At 40.2% G+C, this 20,437-nt stretch overlaps 1 protein-coding gene across 1 annotated transcript in view; it reads left to right on the top strand.

Moving 5' to 3' along the window:
- Window positions 1-3,125: 3,125 nt before the first annotated feature.
- The window catches only part of LOC132834804 (syndecan-1-like), a 51,487-nt gene continuing 34,175 nt past the window's right edge, over window positions 3,126-20,437 (top strand). Inside the window, exon 1 of the mRNA XM_060853851.1 lies at window positions 3,126-3,320. Within this exon, the coding sequence (XP_060709834.1) occupies window positions 3,258-3,320 (63 nt within the window). The 5' untranslated portion in view covers window positions 3,126-3,257. The remainder of the gene's footprint in view (window positions 3,321-20,437) is intronic.

Consider the following 20,437-nt stretch of genomic DNA (forward strand, 5'->3'; position numbering starts at 1 on the left):
GAAAGTTAAAAACTACATAACACCAGGTTATAGTCCAACAGGTTTATTTGGAAGTACAAGCTTTCGGAGTGCAGCTCCTTTGGCAGGTAACGAGTGGGACTGGATCATCGGACACAGAATTTATACTAAAAGATCAATGGGCCATACAACTGATGTGATGTATTGAACAAATCTAGATTGCTGGATTAGTGGTGCTAGAAGAGCACAGCAGTTCAGGCAGTATCCGAGGAGCAGTAAAATCGACATTTCGCGCAAAAGCCCTTCATCAGGAATAAAGGCAGTGAGCCTGAAGGGTGGAGAGATAAGTGAGAGGAGGGTGGGGGTGGGGAGAAAGTAGCATAGAGTACAATAGGTGAGTGGGGGAGGGGATGAAGGTGATAGGTCGGGGAGGGGGAGGATGGAGTGGATCAGTGGAAAAGAAGATAGGCAGGTAGGACAAGTCATGGGGACAGTGCTGAGCTGGAAGTTTGGAACTGGAGTGAGGTGGGGGAAAGGGAAATGAGGAAACTGTTGAAGTCCACATCGATGCCCTGAGGTTGAAGTGCTCCGAGGCGGAAGATGAGGCGTTCTTCCTCCAGGCGTCTGGTGGTGAGGCCACCAGGGATATATTTCCCTCCCCACCTCTTTCCGCCTTCCGCAAAGACCGTTCCCTCCGTGACTACCTGGTCAGGTCCACGCCCCCTTTACCCGTCCTGGCACCTTCCCCTGCCACTGCAGGAATTACAAAACCTGTGCCCACACCTCATCCCTCACCTCCATCCAAGGCCCTAAAGGAGCCTTTCACATCCATCAAAGTTTTACCTGCACATCCACCAATATCATTTATTGTATCCGTTGCTCCCGATGCGGTCTCCTCTATGTTGGAGAGACTGGACGCCTCCTAGCAGAGCGCTTTAGGGAACATCTCTGGGACACCCGCACCAATCAACCACACCACCCTGTGGCCCAACATTTCAACTCCCCCTCCCACTCTGCCGAGGGCATGGAGGTTATGGGCCTCCTTCACCGCCGCTCCCTCACCACCAGATGCCTGGAGGAAGAACACCCCATCTTCCGCCTCAGAACACGGTGGCACAGTGGTTAGCACTGCTGCCTCACAGCGCCAGGGACCTGGGTTCAATTCCCACCTCAGGCGACTGACTGTGTGGAGTTTGCACGTTCTCCCTGTGTCTGCGTGGGTTTCCTCCGGGTGCTCCGGTTTCCTCCCACATTCCAAAGATGTGCGGGTCAGGTGAATTGGCCATGCTAAATTGCCCGTAGTGTTAGGTAAGGGGTATATGTAGGAGTATGGGTGGGTTGCGCTTCGGCGGGTCGGTGTGGACTTGTTGGGCCAAAGGGCCTGTTTCCACACTGTAAGTAATCTAATCTAATCTAAACACTTCAAGCCCAGGGCATCAATGTGGACTTCAACAGTTTCCTCATTTCCTCTTCCCTCACCCCAGCTCCAACCTTCCAGCTCAGCACTGTCCCCATGACTTGTCCGGACTTGTCCTACCTGCCTATCTCCTTTTCCACTGATTCACTCCACCCTTCCCCTGACCTATCACCTTCATCCCCTCCCCTACTCACCCATTGTACTCTATGCTACTTTTACCCCACTCCCACCCTCCTCTCACTTATCTCTCCACCCTTCAGGCTCTCTGCCTATATTCCTGATGAAGGGCTTTTGCCCGAAACATCGATTTTACTGCTCCTCGGATGCTGCCTGAACTGCTGTGCTCTTCCAGCACCACTGATCCAGAATCTGGTTTCCAGCATCTGCAGTCATTGTTTTTACCTAGTAGATTTGAATCTAAATTGCTGTTATGTCTTTGATCACTTAGAATGGGTTGCAAGTTTTGATTGATTAATACGTAAATCCCAGAATTTCTTTCATCATTGTTCCATGAAAACTTAAGGTTTTATATAAACAAAGGTGACATCTCAGCTCAGACAATGCATTAAAGGTGTGAGATTAGAGTCTGTTTGTATCCAACCTTGACTCAGACTGGTTCTATTTCCAAAGTATAAATTTATAACATGTCATATTGACTGACTGCCTCCAGATTGTGTGCTTTTTGAACAAAATAGAATGTATTTGCAAATACAAATGTAAATTCACCCCATAGACTTAACTGTGTGTGTGAGGAAGAGGGAAAGTGTGTATGTGTGAGTCTGTGTGTAAGGGAGGGAGTGTGTGTGCGTGTATGAGAGACTCTGTGTGAGTGTGACCATGTGCGTGTGTGAGAGAGTGTATACTATAGTGGGGATACCTGTAGTGTGAATGTGTTGCTGGTCAAAGCACAGCAGGCCAGGCAGCATCTCAGGAAGATGCTGCCTGGCCTGCTGTGCTTTGACCAGCAACACATTTGCAGCTGTGATCTCCAGCATCTGCAGACCTCATTTTTTACTCGATACCTGTAGTGTGACATGAACCCAAGGTCCCGGTTGAGGCCATCCTCATGGGTACCTTGGCTTTCAGCCTCTGCTTGGCCACTCTGCGTTGTTATGTATCCCAAAGTTTGCCTTGGTGGATGGTCACCCGAAGATCCAAGGCTGAATTTCCTTGTCTGCTGAAGTGTTCCCCCACTTTATGAGGAGAGTAGGTTGGGCTTAATATGTAGAAGAATAAGAGGTGATTTTATAGGAACATACAAGGTTCCTAGGGTGATACAGTGTAGATATTTGAGAGTCTAGAACCAGTGATAATACCACTAGGCCACTGCTTCCCTTTTATTCCGTGATATGATTTCTGAGTCTACAGCTAAATAAAAAAGGCACCATACTGCTCATCTCTATCAACAATCACATGTTGTCTTTGAACTTCATTTCGACAAAGTTACAGTGGCTTGACCAGAATTAACTGCACAACTTTTCTGAAAGATACAACCAAAATTAAGGCGCTCCTAATAAAAAAAATTCAAAACAAAAAGCTAGCAGATTTGAATGATAACACCAGCAGTATACATGCAAAAGATGACTTTGTTATTTGTTTAAAGCAATGCAAATTGCTAGGTAGAATTTAACAAAAAAAGGAATGAACAATTTAAACTTCCTTCTCCAGGTGACTAATGCACTCCGCCAGGTTTGCTGGAGGCTAGAGCAGTGCAGAACTTGTCTCCTTCTGTGTGGTGTGGGCGGTAAAGTGTTGGCTCGGCTGTGACGCTCGAAGCTGGGAACTACATTAGTCGGGAGTTCTGTGAGATCCACTCAGTTAGAGGCGGCTTCACAAATTGTCAAAGAGGCTTTCGTTTGCGGGGAGTAAAAGATCAGGCAAAATGAAGACGCCAAGTTTCAGTCTGAAGTTTCTTTTGGCGATGGGATTGCCTTTTGCCCTTTTGGTAAGTGAAATTCTGTATTCAGACACTTGTAGAAAAAATGTCATTAAAGTCGAAAGTGATTACACTCGCATAGGCTAGAAACATAGAGTACATACTTGAATACTTTCCCCTCTAGTTCGATTGTAAAAATGGTGGCTGATAGTATTTAACTCGCCAAAAGGAATGTTTATTTGAATAGGCTTCCACGGGATAAAAGAGGATTAGGTTCCGAGCTCAGTTCATTTCGAGTCTGTAAAGCATTGTGCCTGAGCCTGTACTCTCAGCTCTGTCTGAGAACCGCGGAGCTGCAGTTGGCCAGAGTTACCTGGATATCTCAGTATGGCTCGAAAGAGTGCACTAGACAGCTTATTTCATACAACAACAGAAACATGCAGTCAGCCAGAGCAGACCCCTAAACAGAGGTACACAGCCCAAGGAATACTGTGCATAGAACGGAACTCGAAACAACCACGTCCTGTAACCGCAGACACTCGCAGTAAAGACAGACTTGTGAATTCGGTGAGGCAGGAGTTGATTTGGTGTTAAAGATGGACAGAACATGCTCACTTATCAGAATGATAAATCCCAGATTCCATCTCATAAGTGATTCCATTTTACAAGGAACGTGAAATGCTGTTCAATGTCAGTGAGAACACACCTTGCTTTCCAATTGGCTTTCCTGCTGCTATATTAATATTCACTTGTTGGGCTACACTGATCTACATCACTTTGGGCAACTCTAAACCCCACATTCGGTGAAAGCACACGCCTTATAGCCTGTGTGAGACATGAGTGGAGATTTTACCTGGGACATGATTCAAATCTTAATCTGAGTGGGACTCTGCTGAGGTGTCAGATAGACAATTGTCATTGAAAGCCGTGCTGTCTAAATAGGAACAAATAAAAGAATTTCAACTTGTTTCTATTTGCTAACAGTTTAAGAATTCACAATGTTACAGTAGTGTCAGACAACTCTGTCAGAAATGCGGGAATATGATTACAATAATATAAATGATATTAAAGTGTTTAACTATGTACTTTATTAAAGTGTTTAACTATATACTGTACTCTGATGAGATCACCATTTTCAAAGGCAAATTCAACAAGACATCATATCAATAAGCCTCAAGAGTTAAGCTGAAGGAAATTGGCACTATCTGCATTCTTTCAAAAGACCTCTGAATCCAAGCAGCATTTATTGAAGTGTTTTCTGATTTCAAAATGCTAACAATGTATTATCCCTTTTCAGCTGCTCTAAGTTGCCAGATCAATGTGGGTGTGGAGTGTGCAGGTATCAATTAGCCACCCACTATACGTTCTAGTTTACTCCACCAATGTGAACGCCACTGTACATATATGTTCATATATACCACTGTAAATATAGGGGCTATACATGGGCTAGGGTTGCATATAGAAAGCAGAATTTGGATTGCTAGACTGAGCAGAGAAAGTGTGAGGAGGAGGAGGAGCGATCAGCCATACTTTTTAGCCACTTGGTGGGAAGGAGAAAGAGCTGGGAAATAGGAAATGCTGGAATACCTGGTCTGAAGGCTGCACCTGGAGGGGGCCGGAGAAGCAAGAGATTCTAATGGTTAAAACAGAGCTGAATCCTGCAATGCCACATTGACTGGCTTGGGAATGTGGTGCTGGTGGTGTGCACAGAGGCAGAGTGTTTGGTTTTGAATGTCATTGACCTCTCAGGCTCTGACACTTTGTGCAGCTATGTTTGGGTAGCACACACTGCCCAGCCCTGCCTGCACATGCAGGAGCATTGCAAGTTCTGGAAAAAGCCAGAGTATTATTTTATGAGATCATATACCTGTAATGAGAGTATACGTGTCCTAACCTTTCAAAGTATAGAATGTTCAGACGTGTCTTACTGTACAGAATGTTTTAATTTGTTTTGAGGACCTGCCAAATATTTTATCCTCAGATTACTGTTTCTAAGTATTATAGTAAATTAGCTAAACCATCCAAATTGATATTATTGGATATGATATGGGAGGTTACTAAAAATATGTACTTATGTTATAGGATTGGGTTCTGTAGTTTGAAACATTTCTCGCTATCTCGGATTATTCATTAATATCCCTTGTTTTCCTATATTATATTCTGTGCAAGGACTATCATTGAAAATGCACAACCTAAATTCAGTTAATTGGCTTAATTATTAACCTGAGCTGGCCATAGATTATAGTGGATCTATACCGAGGGGATATATTTCAGAAATCCCGAAGGAAAAGCATGAGGGAAATGGATGTGAAATGCTGTTCAATGTCAAAGGTGGCTGACAGAATGGTTAGGTGGGGTTTTCTCCTTTGTCACACTCTTATACCAAATAATCGGTTATGGACTTTATGAATTTAATTTAGTTTAATGCTCCTGTTTGTGTGATGTCTTGGTGTCCTTCCTTTTTGAATGTTGAGTGTTTAAATGAATCTGCATGAGAGTTTGTTGGACAGTATATGTTGTGGCAACAATGTTTTAACCTTGAATTCTGGAAATGGAAGGAAGTAGAACTACCTGTTCGGAAGGATTGAAGTTGTCCCCAGTCAGTTCCACATGGGAACATACTAAAGTACAGACATGAATAAGACATTGCAAGTCATCTATCTAGTCCCAAATATAGTGTTGAGCGATTGAAAATACATTAAAATTACTTTTTGTAAAAAAAGTTTTCATTTTTCCAATTAAAATGTGCGATATCATTTAGTTCATAAAATATATCAAGCATGTTCCACATTTTAATAGCAACAACTTTGAAGTAAAATGATTCTGAATACACTTGGAGCTGTAACAACAATGTGAAGCAAATTACCACTAATTTTACAGTGTGAATTCCATCTAAGACTGCACTCAGCTCCATAAATTGTGCTGCACCAGCTATAGATATGTACACACTTGGCATCTGGTACTTACTAAACTTGGGAATATGAACTAGAAAGTTGTCATTGAGTCATAGAGCTGCATAGTATGGAAACAGATCATTTGGCCCACTAAATTAATTATGGAGCATTTCTGTCTTTCTTATAAAAGTCTAAATACTGTAACAAACTCAGAGCCTAACAACAGTTCTCTTCAGTTGATAGGTCTTTGCTTATTTTACTTTTCAGATTATCACTCTTGTAATATTTTGCTGCAGTGGTGTTATACTTACATGCTAATGTTATTGACCAATTTGCAATTGTTATTTTCAAACACATCATTTAATGCAATTCTAAAGAGTTTAAGGTTGCTGACTTGGGGGGAAGAAATTGAAACATATAGGTGGTTTGAATCAATTTTACATTATGCATGTTTAAAGAGAGGAGAAGCAATAATCTCATTGGAGTCACTTATGTGATTCTGACTCTGAGTATCTGTGGGAAAATAACAAATGTTTTTGTAAATCTACCACTAGGTGGCAAGCCTTGTGATAATGATCAACGTGTTGTCATAATTTTGAAGCCAGGTGTGGGTGGGTGGTTGGGTGTCTGTGTGTGTTTTGATGGGAAAGAAACATATTTTTTCACTTACTTTGAACCCCAGTACTTCCTGGTGCTAATTATTTTCAGTGAGATTTGGCATCTATTTCAGCAGAAAACTAAGCTAATTCCAAATTGCTCCTAATGCTCTTTCATCTGCTAATGTAGATTATTGTAGGCTGAGAGTATTAATCGGCTTTTCTATTAAATCTTTCTCACAAGTGAAAAACAAATTCATGCACATTCAACTAGGTCTTGAACAGTTGAATCTGCTCATTTATTCAGCAGCATTGATAAGTGAAGCAACTTAGGTGAATGCTGATCTTTCAAACTGTTTCTTATTAGTGATGGCTGACAGCAACTTTTATTCTTTCATACATCAATCTTTTTTAAGGGTGTGGTGCTTAATCCACACAAAAACTATTCTCCAATCAAGAAAGTATTTGGTTTATTGCAATAGGCAAAATGAAAATCCTGATTGGTTGACTTAAGAATGGTGAAAAGAAAAAGTACATTTGATGAAAGGAAAACCAAATTAGATTAATCTAAACTTGTCTCAGAATCACTAATCTTCACAGGCATACTCTATTTGAATATGTCAATAATATGTGGCTATTTATGCTTTGTATCCCTAGTTGACAGTTTTAGGGAAGGGACATACTAGCCATGATCTGAAAGGACATTTTACTATGGTTCTGAATTATTTTCTTTTCTCTTGGCTTACATATAAAAGTAAAAAGTGAAGTCTGCAGATGCTGGAGATCAGAGCTGAAAATGTGTTGCTGGTTAAAGCACAGCAGGTCAGGCAGCATCCAAGGAACAGGAATTCGACGTTTCGGGCCAGAGCCCTTCATCAGGAGTCACAGCCTTTCCTGATGAAGGGCTCTGGTCTGAAACGTTGAATTTCCTGTTCCTTGGATGCTGCCTGACCTGCTGTGCTTTAACCAGCAACACATCTTCAGCATTTCATATAAAAGTTCCATGTTTTATCAAACTTTCTATTAAAGCTGGCAAAACTTATTTAAGGGGATGAAGTGTCCTCAGAATGGGGTTTTCCAAATTAACAGGCCTTGCAGAGCACCTTGCTTGAAAGGAGATCAAATCAAACGACTTAGATTAATAGCCAGTTCAATTTAATTTCAGATTCTGGGCTTTTAACAATATTAACAGTACTATGAGTTGTTTGCTACTTGTTGTTAAGGTCACAAATAGGGGAGGTGATGGCCTAGTGGTGTTGTTGTTGGACATTAGGCCAGAGCTCCAGGTAATCTTCTGTGAACCCAGGATTGAATCCTGCCGCAGCAGATGGTAGCATTTGAATTCAATAAAAATCTGGAATTAAGAGTCTAATGATGCGGGAAAAAACCATCTGGTTCATTTATGCCATCATGTGACTCCAGACCCACAGCAATATGATTCAATGCCCTTGGGAAATTAGGAATGGGCATTACCTGAATGTTGACCTAGCCAGTAATGTCCTCATTCTGTGAATAAATAGAGGGGGAAATAAAAAGCAATTTAATAACTCAAGTTTTATGTCAAACAGCACAGAAACAAACATCGGTCCGACTTCAAGCCAGCTAACTTTCCCAAACTAAACCTGCCCAATTCCCTCTAAATCTTTCCTGTTCATGCACTGTCTAAATATCTTTTACATGTTGTAATGGTACCTGTATCTACCACTTTTCCTGGCAGCTCATTCCATTTATGAATCATCCTCCTTTGTGAATAAGTGGCCCCTCAGGTCCTTTTTAAATCTTTCTCCTCTCACTTAAAAATATGCCCCTTAGTTTTAAACTCACCAACTGTATCCACCTTTTCTATGCCCCTCATGATTTTATAAACCTCTGTAAAGTCATCTCTCAACCTCCTACGTTCCAGTGAAAAATGTTCCAGCCTATTCAATCTATTTTTATAATTCCAACCCTCCATTCCCAAAAACATTGAGGTAAGCCTTTTATGAACCTTCTCCAGTTTAATAATATCCTTCCTATAACAGGGCAATCAGAACTGCACACAAACCTCCATAAGAGGCCTCACCAACATCCTGTACAACTTCAACATGACATCCCATCCCCTATACTCAATGGTGTGAGCAATGAAGGCAAGCGTGCTAAACACCTTCTTAAGCACCCTGTCTACCTGTGATGGAACTTTCAAAGAATTATGAATCTGAACTCCTAGGTCTCTCTGTTCAACAACATTACCCAGGGTCCTACTATTAACTGTAAAAGTCCTGCCCTTACTTTTTATTTCCAAAATGCAATATCTCACGTGTATCCAACTTAAACTCCATCTGCCACTCCTCAGCCTATTGACCCAATTAATCAAGATGACCAACAAGGTTTTTGGCACAAGCCATTCTTTAAGGGCCTCCAAGTCAAATTGCCGAGAAATTCACACAAGACGTTTTCTGTTTGGCCTAACATTGAGTATTTAGCCATTCCCAAATTACTTGACATCCATAACTTCAAAAGCTAAGGGTTGGGACCACCCAATAATGAGTGAGAGTAAAGCTAGAATTCACCCAGTTAAAAAAAACTTACAAATTATTCATGACTGAACTATTCATTACAGAATTCATTGCCATTACTTGTTCAGAAATAGTTCACTCATTGTGATATTGATTTGCAAAAGCTTTCCAAAGCTTTGTGATTAGCTCTGAGCTGTGTTGACCAGGTCATTCCAAGTATTATCAATGAACAGGTTAGCTGGTCAACAATCTAATGTCTGAAGTTCCTTAGACTTGGTTGTGTCAGGCAGTGGCACACTGAATGGACCACACAGGATTCATTTCAACTTAATTTTCCATTGAGAATTTTATCATATTGAGTTAACTCAACACTCTCAAGAACCTTACTTTTCTATTGTCACTCATATCTGCAAGTTTGCCTTTGCATGCAGAACTCCATGCAACGGATGGATGTTCGTCATATGAGAAAACCTGAGAGTGTTAATCAATATAATTCCAGATAGAACAATTTAAACATTTTAGTATTCTCTTCAGCAGCTTGCATTAAGCCTTCTACATTTGAGCAGCTGTGTTATCAGTCACACTCATATTAAAGAATGAAACTGTAGAAATATTTAAGTAATCTTGTTGTTTGCTCAACCTGGGTAGAATTCATATTTTTATGGAGTCCATCCAATTTATTTCAAGAGAGTGAATAATTGTAGGTGAAACCATTTCCTTTCCATACCTCATTTCTAAGAATACTCAAGCAAAATCTCAGCATATTATTGACGTGAAATCCAAATCTTCAGTACAGTCTTCAAAATTGATCAGAAAAGATTCCCGATTGACTGAGAACCACTAATTACCACAGGCAGTATAGCATCTTTAAACTTAACAATTGAGTTGGATCTTTGTCACTTTGGTTTGAAAGGGCTGTTTATGTTTAAAAGCTACAGGACAGCATCTAAAATTTGGACAGGATTCAGCGTAACTTTAACTGACTGTTAAATTGTTTATTCATATTTTCCAGGAACTGAACACATTTTGAGCAATTAGTTTTGGGCTAATGTGCGCAAAAAGCTGCTGATCCAAAAAATAACCTTGAAATGCGTTTTTTTTATCTGTAGCAATATAGATTAGTGTCTTCAGTGTGCACATAATGGAACCAGAACACTGTGAACTGTCAAATGTTTTCGGCAACAGAAGAATATTATCCCTAAGTGCTGACAGTAAGCCCTGTAGCTCAGACAGTAGGCCCTGTAGCTCAGACAGTAGGCCCTGTAGCTCAGACTTTGCAAGTTTACCACTTTAACAAGATACATTAGTTCCTATCCATTCCTTCTTTCTGCTCACTGTATTGGACTATATTTGTTCTATGCAATGTTTGTGAGGAAATTTCCCAGTATTAATGAACTCTCGTGATTTTCTGTTATATTTCCTCACAGGTACTTCTTATATCTTGAAGTTATGATAGTTTGTATTTTTTTGTCTGCTGTGATTTTATTTTAGAAATGTCATGGAGTGTCCAAGTCATGCAGCATGGAAAGTAGACCTTCGGTACAACTTGTCCATGCCAACCAGTTATCTCAATCTGACCTAGTTCCAGTTGACAGCATTTGGCCCATATCCCTCTAAATTCTTCACATACCCATCTAGATGCCTTGTAACTATTGTAAATGTACCCATCTTCACCACTTCCTCTGGAAATTTATTTCACATAGAGGCACCACCCTCTATGTGAAAATGCTACTCCTTAGGTCCTTTTTAAATCTTTCCCCTCTCACCTCTTGTTTTGGACTCCCCTCACAATGGGAAAAAGACATTGGCTATTCATCCAATCCCTGCCCCTCGTGATTTTATACCAGCCGCTGACTCTCCAGAGAAAGAAGTCCCAGCCTATTCAGTCTCTCCTTGTAGCTCAAACCCTCCAGTCCCAGCAACATCCTTGTAAATCTTTTCTGCACCCTTTCAATTTTCACAACAGTCTTCCTGTGGTAGGGATAGTAGAATTGTATGTAGTATTATAAAAGTGGCTTCACCAATGTCCTCTATAGCTGCAACATCACATGGCTGGCACAGTGACACAGTGGTCAGCACTGCTGCATCATAGCACCAGAGACCCGGGTTCCCACCTCAGTCTGTGTGGAGTTTGCACATTATCCCCGTGTTTGCGTAGGTTTTCTTCAGGTGCTCAGGTTTCCTCCCACAGTCCAAAAATGTGCAGGTTAGGTGAATTGGCAATGCCACATTGCCCTTAGTGTTAGGTGAAGGGGTAAATGCAGGGGAATGGGTCTGGGTGGGTTGCTCTTTGGAGGGTTGGTGTGGACTTGTTGGGCTGAAGGGCCTGTTTCCACACTGTAAGTAATCTAATTCCAACTCCTATACTCAATGTCTTCGATATGTAATGACTTTAGTTCTTTATGGATAGTGATTATTAAAAGCAACCAAACTAAAATTAGTATCATCTCACTTGTGTCTGTGAGATTATTTTCATTGGTCATTGTTATAAATCAGGAGTAATATAGTGCCAATATAATCCAGTTAGAAGCAAAGATGGTGGTAGTGTTCCAACCTCTAATCCAGGAGGCCAGGGTTCAAGGCCCACCTGCTTCAGAAGTGTGTCATAACATCTATGAACTGGTTGATTAAAAATGCCTATTAATTCAGTTGCCTGTGTGAGGTGGCCAGAAAAAAAATCATTGATGTCAGCTTGGAAAGGAATGATGATGGAATTTTATCAAAGTGGAATAGGAGGCAAGAAAAGGATTGTACTGTAAAATAGTGATATTTAAACAGTGTCCTGATTGCTTTAGATATAAAATATAAGGGTTTTAGCAACTAGCAATTTTGAATTAGAGCAAGGGATGTGTTTTCTTAACCATCATTGAAAATGTATGATTTAGATTGATCCATTAGTTGTGAACCATCAATATCTCCTTGGTGAAGGGTAAATGTTATAACTTCATGTATATAATGGCATGGAAATTGCAGTGGTAATGATGGCAAGTCTGTCAATGTTAGCTGGTATGTTGACTGAAGCTGAACATGTGTGAAATATAATGTAGAACTCCAGAAGCTGCTGTTAGTGATTCTACACTTCTCCAGAGAATATTTTATTGAAACACCCCAAGGCTGAAAAAAATTGGAAAATCTTATGATCTGACAAGAACTTTCATTTTTACACTAATAATCTCACTGCAAAAAAAAACCCTTGAAAAGATTACATCTTGTTGATTGAAATGTGACTGAGCTCTTAAAAGCACATTAAGTTAATAATTACTGCTAACAACTCTCACTGATCATGAGAAGCTAATTATTTATTTGTGGAATGTCAGGTTCGGTGTTGTGCTGGTGGAAATGATAAATGGGCAGGGGAAGCTGATTGAATACTCAATGTGATTCAATCTTTGCCAGTTTTTTTCTGCAATCACAGTTGCTGCTTATCAAAAACATTGCCTTCAGTGACTGCAAGTTTAAACTTACATCAGAGAAAGGGAAAACCATGCTACAGTGGGCAGTTCTCCTCCAGGTCTGCAGAGATGCACTTAGAGTCATAGAGATGTACAGCATGGAAACAGACCCTTTGGGCCTATACTTGTTACACTTGTTTTTTTTTAATGCTAATGATTTGAAATAAAAACCAAAGGTGTTGTGGAAACCCAACCAGGACTGGCAGCATCTATGGAGAGAGAAACAGTGTAAATGAGAGTTAATGAGCCCAACAAAACTTCTCTGGAACCAGGTCAATGTTAACTCTGTTATGTTTTCCACAGATGCTGCCACATCTGTTGATTTTATCCAATACTTTCTGTTTTAAGTTTTTCTCAACTTATTTGTCTGACTTTGAGGAAATTTTTCAGATCAATCTGTATTGCCAGCATTTAGAAATGATCTTCTTTCACTAAGTACATTTTTTCAGTTTTGTTTTGTCCCCTTTTACTTTTTCGACCTTTAGTTCTACCAACATCGCTCCCTAGAACTCATTTCTCATGTCTAAACCTTGGTAAGAGTTTGTAAACAATTCAGTTATGGTAAGAATCACAACTCAGATGTTCCCTACAAATGGGGGCATTCACTTTCACTTTTCAGGTAGCCCTGATTAGATTAGATGGCAAGCCCTGGCTCTTTGTTCTTCAGGTCCATGATATCCCAAAAGGTGGTGCTGACTCAAAATCAATGAACTGTGTGCAAACCTTCAGTATCACGAATGACGTTCTTTCATAGTAGAGTATTTGGTATTGTAAAAGTGAGGCATATTGTACTACATTACCTAAGTTAATTTTTAAAAATGCTTTTAAGACTTCTTCTTTATATCAAGTTAAAAATCACACAACGCCGGGTTATAATCAACAGGTTTATTTGGAAGCACTAGCTTTCAAAGCGCTGCTCCTTCATCAGATAGTTGTGGAGTATGAGATTGTATGACACAGAATTTGTCTCCTGTTCTAAAGTGGCTGCATCAACCCTGAGTCAGTTTGCTTCTTGTGTATGTTGGCTACTGTAGGGGCAAGATCATTTTGTCAGCAATCATTTAGCAGGTTGTTTTTTTGCAGTTCTTTTTCTTGACCTTATCTTTATCCTCATTTTTGAAGATAGGAGCATTGGACCGAGGTGAAGGAACAGGTCGTTCAGCTCTTTGAGCCTGCAACACATTCAATGAGATCTTGATTTATCTGGCTGGGTCTCAATTCCACTTTTTTGTTAACCACCCTTCAGTACTGATGTCCTTATAGAAAATGTTGGGATTTCCTTTTATTTAACAAGACTGGACCAAGCAAGAGCAAGCAGACCAAGCAGATTTGGAGATGCTGGTATTGGACTGGGGTGTACGAACTTAAAAATCACGCAACACCAGGTTATAGTCCAACAGGTTTATTTGGAAGCACTAACTTTCAGAGTGCTGCTCCGCAACCACTTGAGGAAGGAGTGGCGCTCCGAAAGCTAGTGCTTCCAATTAAATGTGTTGGACTATAACTTGATGTTGTGTGATTTTTAACTTTGTACTCAGACCGGCAGTTTCTAAATTAAACTCCGCCTGACTGTCAAACAAGTGCAACTTTAACAGTTAGAAATGATTGAATTAAAATTAAGCTTTATAGTGGGCGGTTTCAAAAAATACAGTTGTGAACTCTAGGCGATGAAGTGATTTTTGAGGAGGAATAAAATGCAAGAAACCTCATCACTGTAGAAATGTGGTGAATAATTGCTTATTAATTAATTGCTCTCTTGAGCCAACTTCCCTTCTCTACTTTGAGGTGTTTGCGTATGTGGACAGGAGAAGGAAGAAGTGATGTGTGGAGGTTGCTGGATAGGTGGGTGAAGAAGGAATAGTTCCAGGAGTTTTGATACACACTGCTTAATTACATTATTCGCCAATAATACATATCGAATTGTTACTGGGATCACAATACATTCAGCAGGTTGGTATCCATGGAACATGCAGAGTGAAGATGAAGTTGGATGAATGCCTAGAGGAACAAGATGAGCTGCTGCCAATTAATTGCACTGACTATCATGATGGGAAAGGCTCCATCTAGTTTCTTGGGAAAGAACTGGAGAATTAGAAGTGAGATATGGAAGTTGTGAGTTGGGCTAATGATGGAGTGCAATGCATTAAAGTACGCTAATAATGGGATTCTGAAGTCACTGTGTAAAACTCAAAACAAATAAATTGGAAAGCAGTTTCTTGGCATTGAGAATTCAATGTTTTCATTCTGTCATATTTTGCCAACTGTCTCGCTGCTGCCCCACTGATCAAGAACTGAAAATTCCACCCAATACTTTTCACTTCTGTAAGGGAGCCATCTGTGATTTGAAACAAAATGTTTGATCTTATGTGATTTAAGCATGTTAGTCTAATAGAATCAGGTCAACTTAAATGAGCTGAAAGATTATATGTATGAATAAAGGCAGATACTCAAACTTAAAACGTAAAATCAGTCCCAGTTAGTGAAACACAATTATCCTTTGTTCACATTTTATTATGCACAGTTGAAGAGCACTTAATTAAATGCTTTTTGTATTCAGAAGTGATTGAAGGGTGACATAGAATCATAGAATCTCTACAGTGTGTAAACGGGCCATTCAACACATCAAGTCTACATCAACTCTCCAAAGAGCATCTCACCCAGTCCCACATCCCTACCCTATCCCTGTAACCCTGCACTTCCCATTGGCTAAACCACCTAGCCTGCACATCCCTGGACACTACAAGAGATTTACCCTGGCCAATCCACCTAACCTGCACATCCCTGGCCACTACATGTGATTTACCATGACCAATCCACCTAATATCTTCATACCGCAGATTCACAGAACAGCTGTGTTGCCTCAATTTTTTTTTATTTAACTTATTTTTCTAATTAACCTGTTCAGCGATATTATTAGACACCTCTGGAGTAGAGGGGACTTGAATCTGGGTCTCTCAATCTTGGGGTAGGGACACTACCACTGCAGCACAAGAGGGGCCTTACATGTTGCCTCAAAGGCTCCTAATACAAATAATTTGAACTGTTGAATAATACAATTTATATTAAAATGCGACATCAGTAATTCAGCAGTGCTGAAGTGAAACCCTGATGTTGTGGTTCTCTCCTTAGAAGGAAATGTGCACATTTTTGTAATTTTGCAATTCCCAATCTCTGGCTAGAGCACAAACTCTTAACAGCTAACTGATTGCTGAGCTTTTTCCCTTTATCTCAATGAAAGACTATAATAAAGTATTTAAGATGTACAATGTTCAGATTTATTAAAAGCATGTGCTTATATATGCACTTTTGACTTGTGAACCTTGGTCATAATTTTTGGACTTTTAGAAAATCAAGAATTTTGGCTATGGGAAAGCAATAGCAAATACATAATTAATACATTTTGCACTGTTCCAGTTGATGAAGGCAATCAGTTATGAGTCTTAATTTTATAGTTATAAAGTTCACTGGCTTTATTAAAGAATAGTTCAGCTTGTCTTTCTCTCCCTGCCAAACCTTTTCCTTGTAGCCTGGTAAATCTCTCCTCTTCAGGTAATTATCTAATTCCCTTTTGAAAATCACAGTTGAACTTGTTTTCACCACATTGTCGGTGGGAACAGTTTATCCCTGTCTACTCTGACTGGAATACTTCTGATTTTGGATATCAAATCTCCTCTTTTCTAAGGTAAACAGCTCCAGTTTATTCACATAACTGAAGTTCTCACCCTGGAACTGTAAATCTTTTCTGCACCCTCTCACTAATTTTAGTTTTGTACTCCTTGACTCTATTTATGAAGCTTAGGAATCTGTATGTCTTAGTAGCTGCTTTCTCAACCTGTCCAACCACCTTCAGTGATATTTCCACTAATCCCTCTGTTCCTGAACTCCCTTCAGAATCGTAATCTTAATTTTATATTCCCTTCTTTGTAATTTCTACCAAAACGTACCACTTCGTACTTTCCTGCATGAAGTTTCATGGTTGCATATATTCCATCGGCCTATCTATATACTCATGAAGTTAATCACTACCCTTGTTACAATTCATAATCTTTCCAAGTTTTGTGTCACCTGCAATTTTCATAATTCTGTCTGTCATGCCTAATTCTAAGTTCTTAATTATATATCAAGAAATGCAGGTGTCCTAATAATGAGCCCCAGTGTATCCCTTCCCACAATCTGAAAAACAATGCAACTAGTCCCTGTTTCCTATTATTTAAGCAACTTCCTGTCTGTGCTGCTCTTTATTCTGTGGAGCTGAACTTTTCTGAAAGATCTGTAGATTACTTTGTCTCAAATGTCTATTGGAAGTCCATGTCCACCACATCACCCCCACTATCATCTGTTACCTCATCAAAAACAATCAAGTTAGTCAGACATGATTTGCTGTTAACATGTTGTTTTTCCTTAATTCATTTATATTTGTACAGTGACTGTTAATTTTGTCCCAGATTATTGCTATCGAAGCTTTCCCAACACTAAGATTGTATTTGTTGGACCTATTCTTACAACGTTTTTCGAACACATATGGAACATTGATAATACCTCAAGATTCTGGCTCCACAACAGTTTCTGAGGAATATTTTAAGATCACAATCTGGGCTTCTGCAGTTTTTACCCTTAATTTCCTCAATATCCCTGAATGCATCTCATCAACTTTATATGCAACTTACCTATCTGGCACTACTTAGCCCATCCTGTGTCACATATGTATCAGAGTAAGATCCTAAGTCTATCAATATATTTGATTGTATTATTGTATTCATAACTGCTATAGTGATTTTTGAAAGTAAAGAATGTGATCTTGATTGGATCAATTTTCTCAGGAGTAAAAGCAGAAGAGGCTGGTATTTTGTTGGGCAGGTTTAATGATGTGTGGCCATTCTAGTTTTCTTTCATTCACTTGGAGTTGAAAATTAATCACTTTTTTTTATTTAGGTGACAGATCCTTAGATGTCAGGTTTTTTTTGTCTGGGTTCAGCTGATGTGATTATTCTAGAAGACACATTCTAAATTTTTTTGGAATTAGCAGGGATTGCATTTAGTCGATTTAGCTCCCTTGCAGGGTGGATGGTCACAGTGTACTCCCATATCATGTAACTTTGTGCTGTTCACCTGCCTGCATGGGGGTTCAAATGTAAACTTCTCAGTTGTGCAAGTGATAAGCGATTATCTTCAAGGGCAATCATTTGGCATCTGCTGTGTTTACATGGTTCCAAGATAACCCACATGATAGAGGAAGCGAGGAACCATTTTAAGCAAATTTGCAATATTCCTCAACAATGATAAATATTGATCCTCCAGTCAAGCAGAACCTCGAGAGTGAAGGCTGATACTGGGATTGAAACATAGAAACATAGTTGTTGGGAGCAGGAATAGGCAATTTGGTCTCTTGAGTCTGCTCTGTCATTCAATATGATTTTGGATGATCATCAAGCTTAATGCCCTAATCCCACCCTCCCCTCATATCCCTAGATCCCTTTAGCCACAAGGGCTTTATCTACCTCCTTCTTGAAAATACAGAATATTTTGGCCTTGACTACTTTCTGTGGTAGTGAATTCCACAAGCTCACCACTCTCTGGGTGAAGAAATGCTTCCTCATCTCAGTCCTAAAAGATTTACCCTTTATCCTTCACCCTTGGTTCTGGACTCCCCCACCATCGAGAACATCCTTCCTCTAGCTAACCTGTTTAATCCTGTCTGAATTTTGTAGGTTTCTATGAGATCTCCCTCTTTCTTCTAAACTCCTGTGAATCCAATCCTAACAGACTCAATCTCTCCTGATATATCAGACCTGCCCTCCCAGGAATCAATTAGGAACGAGGCTGTTTTCTCATAGCTTTAAGCCAAAGGGTGGATAGATTAGGTCTTTCCTTTGGGAAACCTCCCAATGCTCTGCTCAATCAAGCTGTATGACTCTAGCTGGCTCTCATCCAGCATAAGTTCATAAGATATATGAGCAGCATTAGGCCATTCAGCCCATCAATTCTGCTCCACCATTCCATCATGGCTGATATGTGCCCCCATTGTCCTGCCTTCTCTCCATATCCCTTCAACCCATTACCAATTAAAAATCTGTCTAATTCTGCCTTAAATTTACTCACTGTCCCAGCATCCACCACACACTGGGGTAGCAAATTCCACTGATGAAAGGATATTTGTATCTCCTCTATCAACCAGGGCTTCAGTTTGGCTTGAAGACATTAGATTCTGTCAGTGAAGAGCCAGACCTCATCCATCCAAAGGAAAGACCTCATCCATTCAACCTTTGGCTTAAAGCTATTGAGCCCAAAGAAACTCTGCATTGGGTGGGGTCCAGATTCAACAACAGATGATATTAGACCTAAATTCTGTGAAAAGTTTGGGAAAACTCAGGTGAACATCACTTACACCATGCCTAGATTTACCTGATCATTATGCTTAATTCTGTGGATTCAGAATTTCCAGTGAAGTCATCTGCCACTTAGCAAACTTAGGCAAGCTGACCTTCAACCCACATTGCATCTTCAAAACATTCCTGAACTTGTGCCAGGTTTGAATGGGTTAAAGGAATCAACTTCATATTTCTGGTCTGTGGTGCCCATATTCAGAAACTTAAATATATTTCCAATAGGTTTGTATCATGACAATGTCAGAAACTTGCATGCAAGATGAAAAAAAGCATTACATTTTTTGTAACAAAAACAGAAATTGCTGGAAAAACTCTGCAGATCAGGCATCATCTCTGTGGAGAGAAAGCAGAGTTAACATTTTGGATCCAGTGACCATTCTTCAGAACTGATGGTAGCTCGGGGAAGGTTGTACTTATGCAGAAGATAGGGTGGAGAGGAAGTGAGAGAAGACACAACTGGTGGAGATAGAGCCCAAAGAGAGAGATAAACAGTTGGGCAGACACAAGAGTGGGTAAAGGTCAGCCTGGGAGAATGAATAGCTGCTAATGGGGACCATTAGTGGCTGACCATGAGTTAATTCCTAGGATGATGATATCTGCTTGTACAAAGGGGCATAGCTGCAAATTGAGGGGTGATAGATTTAAGACAGATGTCAGAGGCAGGTTCTTCACTCAGAGAGTGGTAAAGGCGTGGAATGCCCTGCCTGCCAACGCAGTTAACTCAGCCACATTAGGCGCATTTAAAGAGGGCTTGGATTAGCATATGGATGACTATGGGATAGTATAGGGGGATGGGCTTAGATTAGTTCATAGATCGGCATAACGTTGAGGGCCGAAGGGCCTGTTCTGCGCTCTATTGTTCTATGTTCTATGCTATGGTAGCAGCCCATGTGATGACAGGACCTGGTGTGTGGGGCTTGGGGTAAAAGAACTGGGTGGGGTTGGAGGGGTGGTGGGTGGGTGGGGTGCGGCAGTGTTAAAGCTCTAAAATTGTTGAACTTACATCGAAAGTTGTAAACATTTCTGGACCTGTTGTGTATAATTGATAATTTGATTGATTTAGACTTCAATTTTCATGCATAATGTGGGGCATGATGAAGGAATATGACATAGATTTGGCACTTTCTTTGGACATCGTATATTCACAATGATTTCCACTTGATTTGTGCCAGGTTTTTTTTCTCATGTACGATCATGTACCCAGGTGGTTTTCATGACATTTTGACTTGCAGACACAAGCAGCTTGCTGAGTTAGGTATTATCACAAAATATGGGGCTGCAGTGTAGATTTCCATCAGTTTGAATTAGTTGTTCTGTTTAAACATGCTTTGAGTTATGTTTCCATGTGAGGCAGCTGACCAAA

Source organism: Hemiscyllium ocellatum, chromosome 3 (assembly GCF_020745735.1).
Source record: "Hemiscyllium ocellatum isolate sHemOce1 chromosome 3, sHemOce1.pat.X.cur, whole genome shotgun sequence".
In the NCBI taxonomy this organism is placed as follows: Eukaryota; Metazoa; Chordata; class Chondrichthyes; order Orectolobiformes; family Hemiscylliidae; genus Hemiscyllium; species Hemiscyllium ocellatum.